Below are 17226 nucleotides of genomic sequence, written 5' to 3'. Positions count from 1 at the left end.
CTGGTAGAATTGACTTTTAAATGATGACTTTGGATGATAAATATTTAATAACATTCATTTGGATTTGATTTGGTTTGATTTTGTTTGATATTTTACATTTAATATTTGCTTAGGGTTGGTATGGTGAAAAATTTTGTGTCTCATTCGGGGGCAAATTTTGTTTAACCCTCGTGCTTTGAAACCCTTGCAACGCTCAAGATTCTATTTTTCGAACTACTCGCTACGCTCGTGGTTCAATTTTGGAATCTTTCGCTTGCTCGGGTATCAATATTAGCACGAGCGGTTAATCAACAACTTTGCCCCCTTGTAAAACAAATAACTATTATTTATTATTAACAACCGAGTCATTATTAAAAAATACAATAGGGAACGTTCATGAACTGTAGGGGGCAGTAGGGCCCCTGTTTATTGGCGCGAAGGGTAAATGTAAAGTTTAAGCTTCCAATGTAGCTCACGAGATGTTTTCTTATCCATTGAGGGTCTACCTTCAATGGATAAGAAAACATACGTGAACTGTAAAGGGGAACCCTTGCTTTGGCGTGAAGTGTCCAGCGCGCACCGACCCTATAATATGTATTGAAATGTTCGAAAACTTTAACAAATTAATCAATGTTTGTCCAAGAAACATGGTGAACAAGACGAAAATGCAAAATGTCGAGTTTAAAATACATTTAATCGTCGTCCAATTACATTTACCCATCCCTGATTTAAAACAAAGAACTATAAGGTAATTCATTTTTAGGCGACATCCTGCACAGTCTCATTTGGCTGGTCATCTTTTTCCGTGCCCGCATATTTTCCGTGATTAATGAACTTAACGTCATCGCATCGCCTTTCCATGTCATTAAGGTATAAATCTGATGCAGACTTGGAAAACGGGGAACACAACTCATTAACGATCACAAAGTAAATCTATCAATTCCAAATCGTGCCAAGTCATTTTTGTCTGTGTGTATGTTTCTTTTTATGTTTTTAAGTAAGACTTGGTTTATCGTACAGTCACCTGCAATAATATGTTACTCTTGGAAGGCCGCAAAAATATGTGACACGCTCTTATGGCTCTACAAATAAGATCGTGTCAGATATTTTTACGCCCTTGGTTGTGTAACATATTAATGCAGGTGACTGTACCTACAAATCAATTTGTGTTCAGTATTACACGTCAGAAGCTGGGCGGAGTGGGCGGCGCGAGGGCCTCGGCTCCGCTGAGGCGACGGAGATGGTGCTAAATAACTTGTTTTACATCACGGCGAAGGTAAGCAATTAGTTTTTTGGCTCAGTTTCTAACTAATGGTGTTATTTAATACCTTTGGATTTTAATAAGAGCTTCTATTTAATTGGATTAAGGAACCCTAAAAGTCAATATAAACGAGGGGTGTCCCGAGCTGCTCTTGAATGCTGCGGGCGAAATCCATTAATAATCCTCGCTGTTGACAGTCCCGTGATTCTCACCTTTGTTTTGGTTGATACCTACTTAATAAGAAGGTTTAATTAGTCTTATGGAATGCCTGGCATGATCGTGTAATCTGTTATCTCAGGACTACTTATATTGATATACTTAACACTTTCCTATGATATGTATTTATATGTAGGTATGTTGTGTAATTAAAATATATTATGTACACTCTTTTGTTTTAGCGGTTATCATCTGTTGAGGGGAACAGTTTAAGTTTTAATAATGCATTTTTTGTCTAGTTCTCCGATCAACATCCAAAAGAAATTGAGGAGCTGTGGTCAACGCTATGCGCCTGTTGGCCCAATAATCTCAAAGTCATAATACGATACCTAATAATAGTATCGGGGATGGCACCTAACGAACTGTTGCCTTATGTAAGTAGCATTCGGCAGTAAAAGAAATGTGTTTTTTGTCTTACTGAAAATTGTTTATGTGAATGAATTTATCGTTTAATAGGCCAAGCGCGTAGTACTGTATCTCGCGCGCTCTCGGCCTGAACGGCTCCTGGACGAGATGATGACTGAACTGCAGACTGTGGAGACGCTGAACTGCCTGATCGAGCGCACAGAGACACCGCCCTTCTACAGGCTCACCTCTATGAGAAAGGCAACTTCAGGACACAGCGACGGCCCCGGCACCGGCTCACAGGTTTTTGGCATGCTCGTGAAATATTGCGCCTTGTTTCTACTTATTCATAACTACTTGTAGTAATGTGAGAGTACGTTTGCAGGACGCTACAGGTCGGACGGGAGAACTAGCGCCCGTAGAAAAGGGAACGATTCACACAAAGAGACACAGCGGCGAAGACCCCGCTAAGGCGAGGTAAGATCACTTTTTAAATTCGTAATCCACTCATTGTTATCGCACGAGTCTTTATTTTCTTGTTGTTTAATAACTGGTGTGGCCTTTCAGAAATATATGTTGCAAATAATTACAACCGTTTTCAATATGGATGATTCGATCTCAGAAATTGCGATTTTGGAGTTTACTTTTTTTTAGATCTGCTTTGTAACAAGCATGATCACTACTTGATAATTATTATGTACTTGATCAGTACTAAGTAAACAGTCGCCGAGGTCGTAACCGGCCAGGACAGTATGATATGACATATGACCGTTTTGAAAGATTTTTGATTATAAATTAATTAAATATGAGATGCTCAAAAATATGAACATGCTGGCAATAAAGTCTCATTGACATAATTACTGCAGAAGAAGCGTTTTAATTAAACCATCAAGCATGCAAATATTTATGAGCGGTAGTATTCACGCATAACGTACGATTAAGAACCGTATATATGATTAAGAACAAAACGTATTATACTTATTTGCTTGTTTGAGAAAATTATTGTGTATTATTTACGATTCTCGTAGAGCTGAGAATTTTCGTATAGGCCGGGACACGGTGAATTCTATAAGAATAATAATTATTATTATTCTATAATTCTTTGATCGGTGTTACCTAATATTTAATGAATGCTGCCAGTGAAATCCCAACTACGCTTGGCGTTCATCCATATGACGTTTATGTTTTGATAGGATTAGATAAGTTATCTAATAACGATTAAGATAACGTATAACTGTCATATCATATCATCACTACAACTTATAAAACAAAGTTCCCGCTGCGACTGTCTGTTTGTGTTTGTATGTTTCTTCGCTATAAACTCAAGTTAATTAGGAACGGATTTTCATGCGGTTTTCACCTATCAATAGAGTGATTCTTGAGGAAGGAAGTTTTAGGTGTATAATTTGTTAACCCGTGCGAAGCCGGTGCGGGTCACTAGTATCAGATATTATTAAATTTATTTTAACTTAGCCTAAATAAATTAAAATATTTTTGCTTATTACCAGAGGACGGAATTGCTCATTGCAAAAATCAAACGTCAATAGAGATTGGAACGTTGAATTTTATCGACTATCGAATAAACTAAAATTATATTTGCCTAGCATATCTTTATTTATTTATTAACAAAACTAAACATTAAACCCATAAGCAAACAAAAATAGACTTCATATGATTTTTGCCATGAGGAATTCCGCCCTCTGCTTATTACATTTAAGCTTGTCACTTAAAACTAGGAATCACGTTCCTAGTGAGTAGTAATTATAATGCTAATAAAATAGGTATTTACATAAATTACTGCAGTTTACAGTTTTCACACTCCTGTGGTGAAATAAAACATTGATTTACAGGCCAAGACCGTTTATGAAATTCAATTACAGTCCCTTCGACTCGAACGTACTTCGAAATATATTAATAGCAACATAACATCCGCCGACAAGAGCAAAGCTCTTAAGTTATGATGATGATGATGATGAACATAACATCAGGCAAAATAATATGCCACCATATGGTAGTATTTTTATAAAATATTACCATGCAGCACTGTCTGTTATAGGAAGTAACTTGACGCGAAAACTTAAATGATTGAGTACTGACTTTCTGTGTTATGCACAGGATTGCACTATAAGTTTTGATAATTCTAAAGTTGAAAAAGTGATACTTATCTGATATGGGACATATTTTTAAGCATATTTGCAATATATGATGAAAAGTTAGAACGAGCGTTAGATATAAATTAGGTATTTATATATTTTTAGTAATGTTTTTTTAATATTGAATTAAAGTGCAATGTTTAAGTTCCATTGTTTATAATATGTATGACGCTTTATAATGTAAAATTATTAGAAATTTTTTTAACGTGCTTCTTTATCAAACTACAATTAGCTTATTATTTTGTCGATATTGAATTAAAGTTTAATAAATCCACAACAACATATCTCATTTTTTAAGTTAATAGGCAAGCTAAAAAGCTAGAAGAATAAGATATATGCTCTAGAATTAATATGCGTTTTTTGTCCTATAAGATCTAATATTGAATTAGAGTCTGTAAAAATAAGTCTATTACTATAAAATAATATACGCAGCCATATTATGGAAAGTAAGAAATTTCTGCGTGTAGCTTGCATTGTAATAGTAAAATCTAGTTAAAAAGGCGCGAAATTCATACATACGCCGCGCTGGTCCGTCAGTCGCCGGCGCGGCGCTCGAGAGCCTATCATAGCCTACCTATACTTCGCCCCTCGCCCCACCTCCCGCTCAGTAACACTGTCTGTCTTTTCTTATCATTCATTTGTTTGTTTACCGTGCACATGTATAAATTAGATGCGGACATTACGTGAAATTAAAATATCTTATTACGTAAAAATACCTACAGCTGGTCAATCAGATCTTGGCAGTAGAAAGAGGCGGCAAATTTGAAAAATGTAGGCGCGAAGGGATATCGTCCCATAGAAAATTTGTGTTTCGCGCCTTTTTTTAGTGACAAGATTTGCTTGACCAGCTATATTTCATTATCTTGACTAATATTGTAATAAAAATGTACAAGATATTCACAACTATTTTTTACTATACATAGTTTGTAAAAACAAAGTCTCATTTCAAACATAGACAGAGAGAATCATCATACTATCTTTGACTTACACTAGTACTAGCACCCAAAAGAAAAGGATGAATATAGTTTTTTGTTTTTATTTACTGACAAATGGTTTGACCAACTATACCTATTTCTGGTTCCTATTGTCATGTCCTGTCCTATTCAAGGTCAATATCATAATATGTATATTATAAACCAACTGCTCAATATTACACGGTATACATCCTGAATATACAATAAGGTAAGTGAGGCCACTTACCTTATTGTATATTCCGTGTGGGCCGTATATGCCTATATACAGCCCACCTTAAATTAAAATGGTTTTTTTTAATAAACAGGATATGAAGTATGAAAAACTCACTCAAATAGGTTTCTCATTTATTTAAGTTTCTTCATTATACCAAAATAGTTATAAACATATTACGATACTCTTGGAAAATATACCTTAAAAGTCCTATTATGGGCCTTATTGAACACTAGCAGTGTATTACTTAATCCCGCAAAAAATAATCATTTTGACAGTAGGTAATAACAGATTTTATTGTTTTTAACTTAAGAGTTATACATATACAAATAACAATATTTGATACTTCATAACAGGAGGATTTATTTATAATAAGTGAAAATAATTATTTTGGGCCTTAATAACTAAAGATATAAAAATTGTCTAGTTTACGCGAAAATAGTAGGTAACTAAACATAAATCTTTATTAGTTATAGTAGTATCATCTTTTAACATCTGGGGGCACGGCAGTGCCCCTGCCAAGACGAGCAAAGCGCAAGGGCACTATCTACCTTTTCTCGAAGCGCTTCGTCGTTTTTTGGAACCCTCATAACTTGGGGTTGGATTATACCAGATAAACAAAGTTCTCGGACTTATTAAGCATATCAATTGCATAGCTCTTATACTTTAGATTTTATTCATATCTAAAAAACTTCGATTTCGTCACTGACTCACTCACTTGATGATCATCAATACCGGGTACTTCCTGAAGTCCTCTAAGAAGCTGAAATTTGGTATGTAAGATAGTTTTAGTACACAAACAACAAATAAATTCAAAAAAAATTTATCCCTAAGGGGATGAAGATGGGGTTTAATTTTGTATGGGGAATCAATAATCGCTGAACCGATTTAGTTGAAATTTGGTATGTAGATAGGTATTGTTATGGGGAAGGATATAGAATAGATTTCAACCTCAAAGTTTACCCTTACGGGGTGAAGGCAGATTTTAACTCCAAAGTTTACCCTTACGGGGTGAAGGGTTTATATGGGGAATCAGTAAGAAGTACATTGTGTAACAGATGCCCCCAGATACTTATTTCAGGATTTTTAATAGTAAATCACCCCCAACCCTTTAAATTAGGGCATGGAAGATTGTCATAAGCAACTTACAAAAAGAAGTGAAATCCCACCAAAAACATTTTGATGTAAAATGTTGCCCAAACGAAACCATAAGGCTCGCACTGTCAAAAAGTTATCAGATCTCTTGCCAAGCTTCTAACTCTACAAGCCCTCTGACTTTACTAGCCCTACACCAAAAGTATGTGGCTTGGCCGTTTCATTTCTACAAGAACTACTGTAAGTATAATACAAAAACCGCCCAAATGCGAATCGGACTCGCGTTCCAAGGGTTCCGTACATTACACAATTTTAACAATATATATTTTTTTTAGAGAAAAGTGAGTAAAATGTCTTTAAAAAACCCGTAGGGATCGGAAAACTAGGTACTTAAGTCCGACTCACGCTTGACTGCACATTTCTAATAGGTTTTTCTGGCATCTATGGGAAAAGAGCTAATATGTGTATTTTTTTCATAATTGTAGACCCAGTAGTTTCGGAGATAAGGGGGGGGCGGGGAATGGTCATTTTTTGCGTATTTTCTTAAATAACTTCTAAACTATTTATTTTAAAATTATGAAAAAATATATCTGAGGTTCTCACAATGAGCCCCTTAATTTGATATATAACAAGATATAGTGTTTTTTTCTTCTATTTATCATTCATCTCAAAAGTGACCCCTTTATTTGTGACGTCCCACGGTCAAAGGTACCTTATGGTGGGTATGGAGTTATGCATACCCCAGTAATCTACAATAAATAAGCTATCGATAATACAAAAGAGATATGATTTTTTGAAAATAATGTTGTGAAATGAGCAACTTTACGATACAGAAGTTTTAAGTTTAGCTGCCTAAAAAACTATGTTCCTGAAGTAAGTTACATAGTTGACTACAAATAATAATACCTTATATATCTGAGATTTAAAAAATGTTGCGACTTGTTCTGTAATGCAAATAGAAACCTTTGATATCGACTGATTTATGTGTATACTAACCAGTCTCTTGAAAATAAAGTTTTATTACATTTTCACGATTTATTGCAATGAGCTCTCTAGATTTAAATTTTATCTATTAGAAAACGACACTGAGAGACAGTTTAAGCAAAAAACAATACCGATTTAGAGGTGAAAATGTATTTTCTGACTTTTTCATATAAAATCAGATAATTGAATATTTTTACTTTTAATGTAACACACAATCAATTTTTCTGAGCACATAATATTAGAGAAATTCTGTCATTCAAATGAAATAAATCCTAAAACCCCAACTAAATACTATATTTAACCCCTTATGCCACTTTAAACTTACATAACAATAACAGTATTTGCTCCATACATTTACGAAAAGGTACCTTATGGAAATAAATCTAATAATACATCACTACAAAACATCAATCACATTGAAGCTTTTATCTTTTATGAATAGAAAATATTAATTTACATTAAACTGCCACAAATTTAATTGGTTCTTCGTCATAATAATCTTAAAAAAGACCAATAATTTGTATGTAATGAAAAGGTACCTTGTGGTTAAGTTACATGATGAGGCATGATGATGATGGAACAGTTAGGATAAACTAATAATATTTTGGGGTAAAGATATTATAAATCGTCTATTTCTTATCAATAATATATTTTGGTTGCCATTGAAGACAAGCGGCATTGAGGTTCAATGACCTTAGATATTCCATAAGGTAATGCGTCGGGTATTGGCATTTTTCAGCAAACCAATGGCTGATTTATTGCATGCGACCAAACCAAATGAAGATTATTCTAGTTAAGAAAGACTTGACGAGAGTAACTTTAGTATAATAGCAGGCTACTTGGATTTATAATGTCGGTCGATGTACGGTTATAATATTTGCTAGGCGCCCCAACCAGAACTGAAATTATCAAATTAGTTTTGCAGAATGCTAATACAGTTCTCTACCAAACTTCTTTTCCCGTATTGACTAGTTTTTTTGGAAATTTTCAACCTTTTTTCCATAAGGTACCTTTTTACTAAACTCTGAGACGACGTTACTAGGCTTATAACTAACTTATAACAAAAATAAAAACAGGTAAACAAACGTTACGCATTAAGGTTTGAGATCACACAATAAAAAAAAATTGAGCATATTTTCACCTCTTTACAAAACATTTCATAACTCCGAAACTAGAAACCCTCATAAGGTACCTTTTCCCGTGGAACGTCACATTTGAATTTCTATTATTTACTTTACATGTATGTTCTTGGGTTATAGACTTACATGTGTATACCAAATTTCAACTTATTGGTGCAGTAGTTACGGAGCAAATAGGCTGTGACAGACAGACAGCCAGAACACGAGTGATCCTATAAGGGTTCAGTATTTTTCCTTTTGAGGTACGGAACCCTAAAAATAATGAATTTAATAAATTTTTCACCTTATGCCCATGTGGCGGTAGCGAAACAGCCAAGCCACATATTTTGACTAAGGTGTAGAGTTAGTGAAGTTAGGGCTTGTAGAGTTTGAAGCTTGGCTCGACAAGAGATCTGACAACTTTTTGACAGTGCGAGTCTTATGGTTTCGTCTTAGCAACAATTTACATGAAAATGTGTTTGGTGGGATAATTTTTTACAGTATAAATATTTATTCGTAACAAATAAGTATTATATTAACATAATTTTGACAGTACATCTGGTGCTACATTACGACACCGGTGCTATAATAAGCACATTAAAACACTCCCTTTGGCCGTGTGTTAAAATTTGTCACTCGTTGCAAAATATCTATTTTTCGCACTTCTATCGTAAATACCTACCTATGTATTAACAAAAAAAGTCACTTGTAAATAGTTACTGCCTTTAAAAAGTATAAGTGCCGCAATGTTATTAGACTTTTTGATCTATAAACGTCTTTAGGTCAATAAAGCAAGTGATAAATGATTAGAGTTAGACCAAGAAAAGTCTGCAGCAATTTTGACAGCCCACGCAGTGCAAGTGTTATTTATAAGTCATAATTTTATAGAAGTTTCTTCAAATCGACCTTATTAATAAGAGATTAAAAATATTCAAAATTATCTTAAAATATTTTAATCTAATATTTCATCTCATATGTTCAATAAGGCCCGGGACTGGACCTTTTTACCTGCACTGACAGTGGGCCTTCTTAGCAACAAGTACAAATTCAGAATAATTGGGAATAATAGGGAGCAACTGTTATTTTTGAATGCTGGGCCTTGTTACCCGCCGGGCCTGATATGCCTGCACTTCACCTACCTTATTTGTTTTACAAGGGGAAAAGTTGTTGATTAACCGCTCGTGCTAATATTGATACCCAAACAAGCGAAACATTTTTTTTATTAAATAGGAGGCAAACGAGCAGACGGATCACCTGGTGGTTAGCGATTACCGCCGCCCATGGACACCCGCAACACCAGAAGGGTTGCAAGCGCGTTGCCGACCTTTAAGATGGGGGTCTTTTAAGGTTTGAAGGTCGTATCGGACAGTTCATTCCACAGTTTGGCTGTGCGAGGCAGGAAGTACATTCACAAATTCAAACATTCTAAAATTGAAGCACGAGCGTAGCGAGTGGTTCGTAAAATTGAACCTTGAGCGTAGTGAAGGTTTCGAGGGACGAAGGTTAAATAAAATTTTCATCACATCAGCTCGTAAAGGCCCTCTTGATTTTTCGAAACGGATAAGAAAAGTGGCATTTAATTTGATGCAAATTTTGAGTTGTTTCCGTAGGTAAATTGGATCAGTTGGTTGGTAATATTGACTTTAAAATTATAAATATTGAATAACGTTAGTTTGAAATTGATTTTATGATATCTTAAAAAATATATGTCGCTAGTCATTTATAACCTAAAAGCGCCAAATTACGCAAAATTATATTGAAATGACACCTGTGTATTGAATTTGAAGAATACTTTAACAAGGGTAGTTATCTGTATGACAATGCACCTAAAATAATTTTCAAATGTATCTATTATTTCTATACTTAACACGATAACGAATTCTACGTAAACGAAACCGCGGGCAATCCCTAGTACATATAGAAATAAATAAGGGAAGGTAAGTTTCCATTAGTGTACTGTGTAAAATAACTATTTACCATTGATAATAATTTTATAAACGCTTTGCGTATTTTAAGGTCACCGCGCTAACCGCTAGCCCGCGACCGTCGATCGCTGCCTCCTGCCCCGGCGCACAGCGCGGCGCGCGAAAACGCCGCGCGTTTGAAATATAAGCTCGGAATGCATACTTACGTATCAGTATTTAGTGTCGCCGTGATTTTATATTTCTAATCTTTTGTGTGAGAAGTAAGATCTTTATTATGACCGTGTAATATTAACTCTACAGACTTTAATTCAATATTGGCTATACTGCTTAACCAGAAATCAATATCTAGACAAGCACATTGTCTACATTTCTAACTTTTTACATGTATACTAAGTTGATAGGTAATATCGTAATTTTGCAATATCAGCTACTCTAATTCTGTATTTACATAATAATTCGTGTTTTTACGTTCACCAGAAAGCAGCTGTTCCAGATTTCTAAAAACCGAATATTGTGAATAAATTAAAGTGTTATTGAATATGTTAAAGTTTTTTGTAACTTTAATTTTATATTTACATAGTTATTTAGCAAAAATTGAAATATTTAAATATGGCCGAACGCTCCACCTAAAATTTTCTAACTTTTTACATGAACGTTATTTAACATGCTTACAATAACATATCAAAAAAGAAAAAACTTTAATGTTATCAAAACCCATTTTTGTTCCACCGCTGGTCTAAAGATGCTTACTGTGACTCCACCACAGGACAAAATGTTATTTCTTAGGGTTCCGTGCCCGAAGCGATATTATACGACTAACAGAACCTTATCTGATAATTTTTAACCAAGCAGTTTATAAAAATATGTATAGGTAGCTCATGGAGTCTAAAGAACTGATCATCATGAGTGTTGGTTGTAGCTACGACAACGTCACGTCGAAGTAAAAAAGGTATTAAAGAAAAAAATAAGCGTGAAGCGTGAAATTATAAATGATTTTATATTACCTCAATAAGTACTGAATGATACATTGGCCGTAACAATATTCACATGGCACGAGTAGAGCCGGGGCAGCAAAATCAGGCTGGCCCTCGTACTTCTGTCATTCCATGTTTAGAAACAAAAAATTGAAAAACACGTTTATGATTAAGTAGAACTAGATGAATTATATTTCATGAAAACTACGCTTAAGTAGGTACGTAATAATCGGCCTGTATATCAGAGATAAGTCACATCGGGGACAGCGATAAATCATATGAACGGGTGTGTCCACCGCGTAAGTGATTGGCCCCGTGCTTCGCAAGTTAATAAACACGCAGAAAACACAGCGCACCTGGCGGCCCCGCTTTATACATTTCGAAGGCTCGATTTCGTCACCCGAAAGTCTGTCGAAAACGGCGAATTGATTATTTGAAATACGAGCAATAGATATTGGGAATCTAGTGGTATTGACCACTCGTTTTCAGTTCTATAGTAGAATTGAAATGCCTAGTAGTGGAGAGACATTGAAGGAAAAATCACGAAATCGAGTGCTAGAATTTTAATAGTCGGGCCCCTGAGCCCATTTACCTTTACGTCGATATAATGACATTTTAAGTACGACTACCTCTGACAAACGATACTACAAGCTCTTTCTGGAGTATTTTATACTACAGTCCCAGACGGTAAGAAGTCAATTTATTATTGTAATTGTCACCAGTGGCTTAATCGGTTAGTAGAACTTTTTAACCGACTTCCAAATCCCAAAGGAGGAGGTTATCAATTCGGTTGTATGTTTTTTTTTATTTTTTAACCGACTTCCAAATCCCAAAGGAGGAGGTTATCAATTCGGTTGTATGTTTTTTATTTTTATTTTTTTATTTTTTTTTATTTTTTATGTTTGTTACTCCATATCTCCGTCATTACTGGACCGATTTTGAAAATTATTTTTTTGATTGTATGTATATGCATACAGATTGGTCCCGTTTTTGTCAAAATCCAGTTCTGATGATGGGATCCATGAGGAATCGACGGAACTCCTCAAATCTTAAAGGCATACATATGGTGATTTTTGTGTTTTTATCAATAAATCAAGCATATACATTCAAAAACGTGACATTTGATGAAGTGGAACTGCTGATGATGATCAGAACGGAACTCTTCAACGACGCATAGTTCACCTTTGGCGATTTGTCCTCTTCGTTATGTTTGTTAAGCAAGTTAAGTTTTTAAGCCACAATTTTGTCAAGCTTGAGTTCTGATGATGGGATCCATGAGAAATCGAGGGAACTCTTCAAATTTTAAAGGCATGCGTATAGAGATTTTTGTATTTTCATCAGAAAATCAAGCATTTTCATTAAAAACTGTCGCATTTGATGAAGTGGAACTGCTGATGATGATCAGAACGGAACTCTTCAACGACGCATAGTTCACGTTTGGCGATTTGTCCTCTTCGTTATGTTTGTTAAGCAAGTTTAGTTTTTAACCCACATTTCTGTCAAGCTCGAGTTCTGATGATGGGATCCATAAGGAATCGAGGGAACTCCTCATATCTTAAAGGCATACGTATAGAATTTTTTGTATTTTCATCATAAAATCAAGCATTTACATTAAAAACTGTCGCATTTGATGAAGTGGAACTGCTGATGATGATCAGAACAGAACTCTTCAACGACGCATAGTACATGTTTGGTGATTTCGAATTTCGATTTTGACTTGGACTGGGACCCGGACTCATACCCGGATCCGGTTCGGACCCGGACTCGGACTCGGACTCGGACCCGGACTCGGACCCGGACTCGGACCCGGACTCGGACCCGGACCCGGACTCGGACCCGGACTCGGACCCGGACCCGGACTTGGACCGGGACTCGGACCCGGACTCTGACTCAGAGACCCGGACCTTGACCCGGAAAACCACTATGATACCTAAACTAAATAAACCACTATGATTACATACCATAAAATGTGGGTATGATGATGCCAAACCCCTCCCGCTCAAACTCCCGTACACCGCACCGCATGCGCCGTTAAGTGGGTTAGGTTAGGTTTGAACTGCGATCCTCACAGAACCGAACAAAAGTGGGTTAGGTTTGGTTAGAACTGCGAGTCTTACAGAAACGAAATGCTACTAGAAAAGTGGGTTTGATTAGGTTCGAACTGCGATCCTCACAGAACCGAACTGCTATCAGAGAAGTGGGTTAGGTTAGGCTAGATAACTACGACCCTTACGGAAACGAAATGCTACTAGAAAGTACTGGTTTTACCTCCTTTTCTACATAGTGTACCATCTACCATAATCTTTCATCGGGCCCCATAGAAGTCGGTTTTTTTTTTTCTTAAAAATTATTTTATTTTTATTTTTTTTATTTTTTATGTTTGTTACTCCATATCTCCGTCATTACTGGACCGATTTTAAAAATTCTTTTTTTGATTGCATGTATATGCATTCAGATTGGTCCCGTTTTTGTCAAAATATAGTTCTGATGATGGGATCCATAAGGAATCGACGGAACTCCTCAAATCTTAAAGGCATACATATAGTGATTTTTGTGTTTTTATCAACAAATCAAGCATATACATTCAAAAACGTGACATTTGATGAAGGGGAACTGCTGATGATGATCAGAACGGAACTCTTCAACGACGCATAGTTCACCTTTGGCGATTTGTCCTCTTCCTTATGTTTGTTAAGCAAGTTAAGTTTTTAAGCAACATTTTTGTCAAGCTTGAGTTCTGATGATGGGATCCATGAGAAATCGAGGGAACTCCTCAAATTTTAAAGGCATGCGTATAGAGGTTTTTGTATTTTCATCAGAAAATCAAGCATTTTCATTCAAAACTATCGCATTTGATGGAGTGGAACTGCTGATGATTATCAGAACGGAACTCTTCAACGACGCATAGTTCACGTTTGGCGATTTGTCCTCTTCGTTATGTTTGCTAAGCAAGTTTAGTTTTTAAGCCACATTTCTGTCAAGCTCGAGTTCTGATGATGGGATCCATAAGGAATCGAGGGAACTCCTCAAATCTTAAAGGCATACGTATAGAATTTTCTGTATTTTCATCATAAAATCAAGCATTTACATTAAAAACTGTCGCATTTGATGAAGTGGAACTGCTGATGATGATCAGAACAGAACTCTTCAACGACGCATAGTACACGTTTGGTGATTTCGAATTTCGATTTTGACTTGGACTGGGACCCAGACTCGTACCCGGATCGGAACCGGACCTGGACTCGGACTTGGACCCGGACTCGGACCCGGACTCTGACCCGGACTCGGACCCGGACTCGGACCCGGACTCGGACCCAGACTCAGACCCGGACTCGGACTCAGAGACCTGGACCTTGACCCGGAAATCACTATGATACCTAAACTAAATAAACCGCTATGATTACCTACCATAAAATGTAGGTATATAGTATGATGATGCCAAACCCCTTCCGCTCATACCCCCGTACACCGCACGGCATGCGCCGTTAAGTAGGTTAGGTTAGGTTTGAACTGCGATCCTCACAAACCAAACAAAAGTGGGTTAGGTTTGGTTAGCACTGCGGGCTTTACAGAAACGAAATGCTACTAGAAAAGTGGGTTTGATTAGGTTCGAACTACGATCCTCACAGAACCGAACTGCCATCAGAGAAGTGGGTTAGGTTAGGCTAGAACTACGACCCTTACGGAAACGAAATGCTACTAGAAAGTACTGGTTTTACCTCCTTTTCTACATAGTGCACCATCTACCATCATTTTTCACCGGGCCCCATAGAAGTCGGTTTTTTTTTCTTAAAAATTATACTACTACTAGAACTTTTACTAGCAAAAACGAGGGATTGACAAAATGAAATATCGACATAGATACCTGTATTCATGAGCTTTAAGCTTCGACTTCTCACTGCCAGTAGGTAAGGTTTCTCGGGACTAACTATTATAAACATTTATGTAGTAAAGTATCTTAAATCCTCTTTGCTATAGTATTTTGTAGGAAGTGACAGATTTCCTGAAATTGATCATAAACAGCGCTTCTATGACACGTCGGACTTTACCGATAGCACTTTGTTCTAATATAAGTCACATTAGTTGTGTTCACCGGAATCGCGTTGTATGGATTAATTAAATACAATTCAATTGAATTTCTTTAATGTCAAAATGGTGCAGTTGCAGTGGTGGCCGAGTGGATATGACGTCTGACTTTCAATCCGGAGGTCGCGGGTTCAAATCCTGGCTCGTACCAATGAGTTTTTCGGAACTTATGTACGAAATATCATTTGATATTTACCACTAGCTTTTCGGTGAAGGAAAACATCGTGAGGAAACCTGCATACATCTGCGAAGAAATTGAAATGTGAAGTCCCCAATCCGCATTGGGCTAGCGTGGGGACTATAGGCCAAGCCCTCTCGCGCATGAGAGGAGGCCTGTGCTCAGCAGTGGGACGTATATAGGCTGAAATGATGATGATTATGATAATGAATGTCAAAATATGTAGACGAGTTTTACGATGGGTACAGGGTAGTAAACTATATTCCTCATCTTGTTTATTATTATCTATTTTAACGTGAATGTGTAAACCATATACCATACAACAAATTCATAAGTTTCATTACTTATGACGCAGCGGCGGTAAAGCTGTTGACGCGGTAGCCCGCGACAGCCGTGCGGCGGAGAAACGCGCTTCGGCGCCGCCGTGCGCCACGCCGCCCGCCGAGGCCGAGCCCTCGCCCTCCGACGGCGATGCCACTCCGGTAACACTCGTGCACAATTAACCAAAATTAAGTTTACCTTACAGAAGTCTATAAGACTAAACATTACTGAAATGTGTAGCTAATAAAAGTATAAGTATGTAACTGAACGAAAACCAATTACTCAAACCCGTTAATGTTTAGGTCATACTAAGCAACTTTTACTATGGGACCAACCCTGAATTCTGGGACCAACTCCATTAGGAAATTTCAACATCAGACCAGCAAAATGTATGAAACATCCAATTTTTTTTTCGCGTTTTCGGGGTTGGTCCCATAAAAGTTGCTCAGTATGACCTAAACATTAACAGGTTTGAGTAATTGCTTTTCGTTCAGCTACATACTGTATAAGTTGTTTTCGACGTGAAATGCTGAGTGCGGTCATGTTGCAGACGGGCCTGTGCCCCGAGCTGGGCATGGTCGGCACGCCGGCGGGCAGCGCGCCGACCACGCCGCAGGAGCCGCGCATGGACGTGCCGCAGCCGCGGCCGCTGCCCATGCCCGAGTACGGCGGGTTCTTCGCGCGCCTCACCGAGTACCTGCCTGACAGCAGCCAGCCCATCTCGGGATTCCACAGGTAACACGCTTTTTTTCATACTTACAACACGTTTGTGAAGAGCTGACACCGAATTTCTATGAAAGTGGTGACAGCTATCCGTCGGATGATGTTTCGATAGGTAAAAGATGTTGATGAGAAAAGCAATTCTACATTCTATAGTTCGTAGCTTTGTAATAGAGTCCGGCGGCTAATCCTATTGTCTATTGTTAGGTAAAACCGCACATGCTACTTACCTGCAAAAAAGGGTCATAATTATTCTATTTGGCACCAGAGCGCAGGCTAGACCAACGCTCAAAAAACCAGTGTAGGTGCGCTCTCCGATAATGCGCCTTTGTTCTCGATGCTACGCTCTCGCATCTCGATGACACATTTTAGACTGGTTCTGTAGTGTTCGAGTCGCCGGCACTCAGTAACCGAAGTACTGTACTTTTTATGCAGGTAGTTGTGGCACGTGGCACGAGCGGTTTTACTTAACAATAGACAATAGAATTAGCTCGGACTCTATTAGAAACCTACGAACTATACATATCCTGTTTATATTGATACCTGCAGAAATTGATGTAGGTACATAAATACGTTCAGATCATACTGTGTATTACGGAGCGGTGAGAGGTTTCTATGTCGATTATTTTTAGTGCTTACGTATTGAATAATATTATAATAAAATTAACAAATTATGATGTAAGTTC

At 37.1% G+C, this 17226-nt stretch overlaps 1 protein-coding gene across 2 annotated transcripts in view; it reads left to right on the top strand.

Moving 5' to 3' along the window:
• Positions 1 to 17226, top strand: part of LOC134678374 (protein furry) — a 108450-nt gene that overhangs the window by 58169 nt on the left and 33055 nt on the right. For both annotated transcript variants that reach the window (XM_063536926.1, XM_063536925.1), the window contains 6 exons: positions 1154 to 1255; positions 1696 to 1830; positions 1913 to 2104; positions 2187 to 2278; positions 15855 to 15981; positions 16371 to 16555. In XM_063536926.1, coding sequence (XP_063392996.1) covers positions 1154 to 1255; positions 1696 to 1830; positions 1913 to 2104; positions 2187 to 2278; positions 15855 to 15981; positions 16371 to 16555 — 833 coding nt within the window. The remainder of the gene's footprint in view (positions 1 to 1153; positions 1256 to 1695; positions 1831 to 1912; positions 2105 to 2186; positions 2279 to 15854; positions 15982 to 16370; positions 16556 to 17226) is intronic.

The sequence above is a fragment of the Cydia fagiglandana genome, chromosome Z, assembly GCF_963556715.1.
Source record: "Cydia fagiglandana chromosome Z, ilCydFagi1.1, whole genome shotgun sequence".
Lineage (NCBI taxonomy): Eukaryota > Metazoa > Arthropoda > Insecta > Lepidoptera > Tortricidae > Cydia > Cydia fagiglandana.
This window is presented reverse-complemented; position numbering and strand designations above follow the sequence as displayed.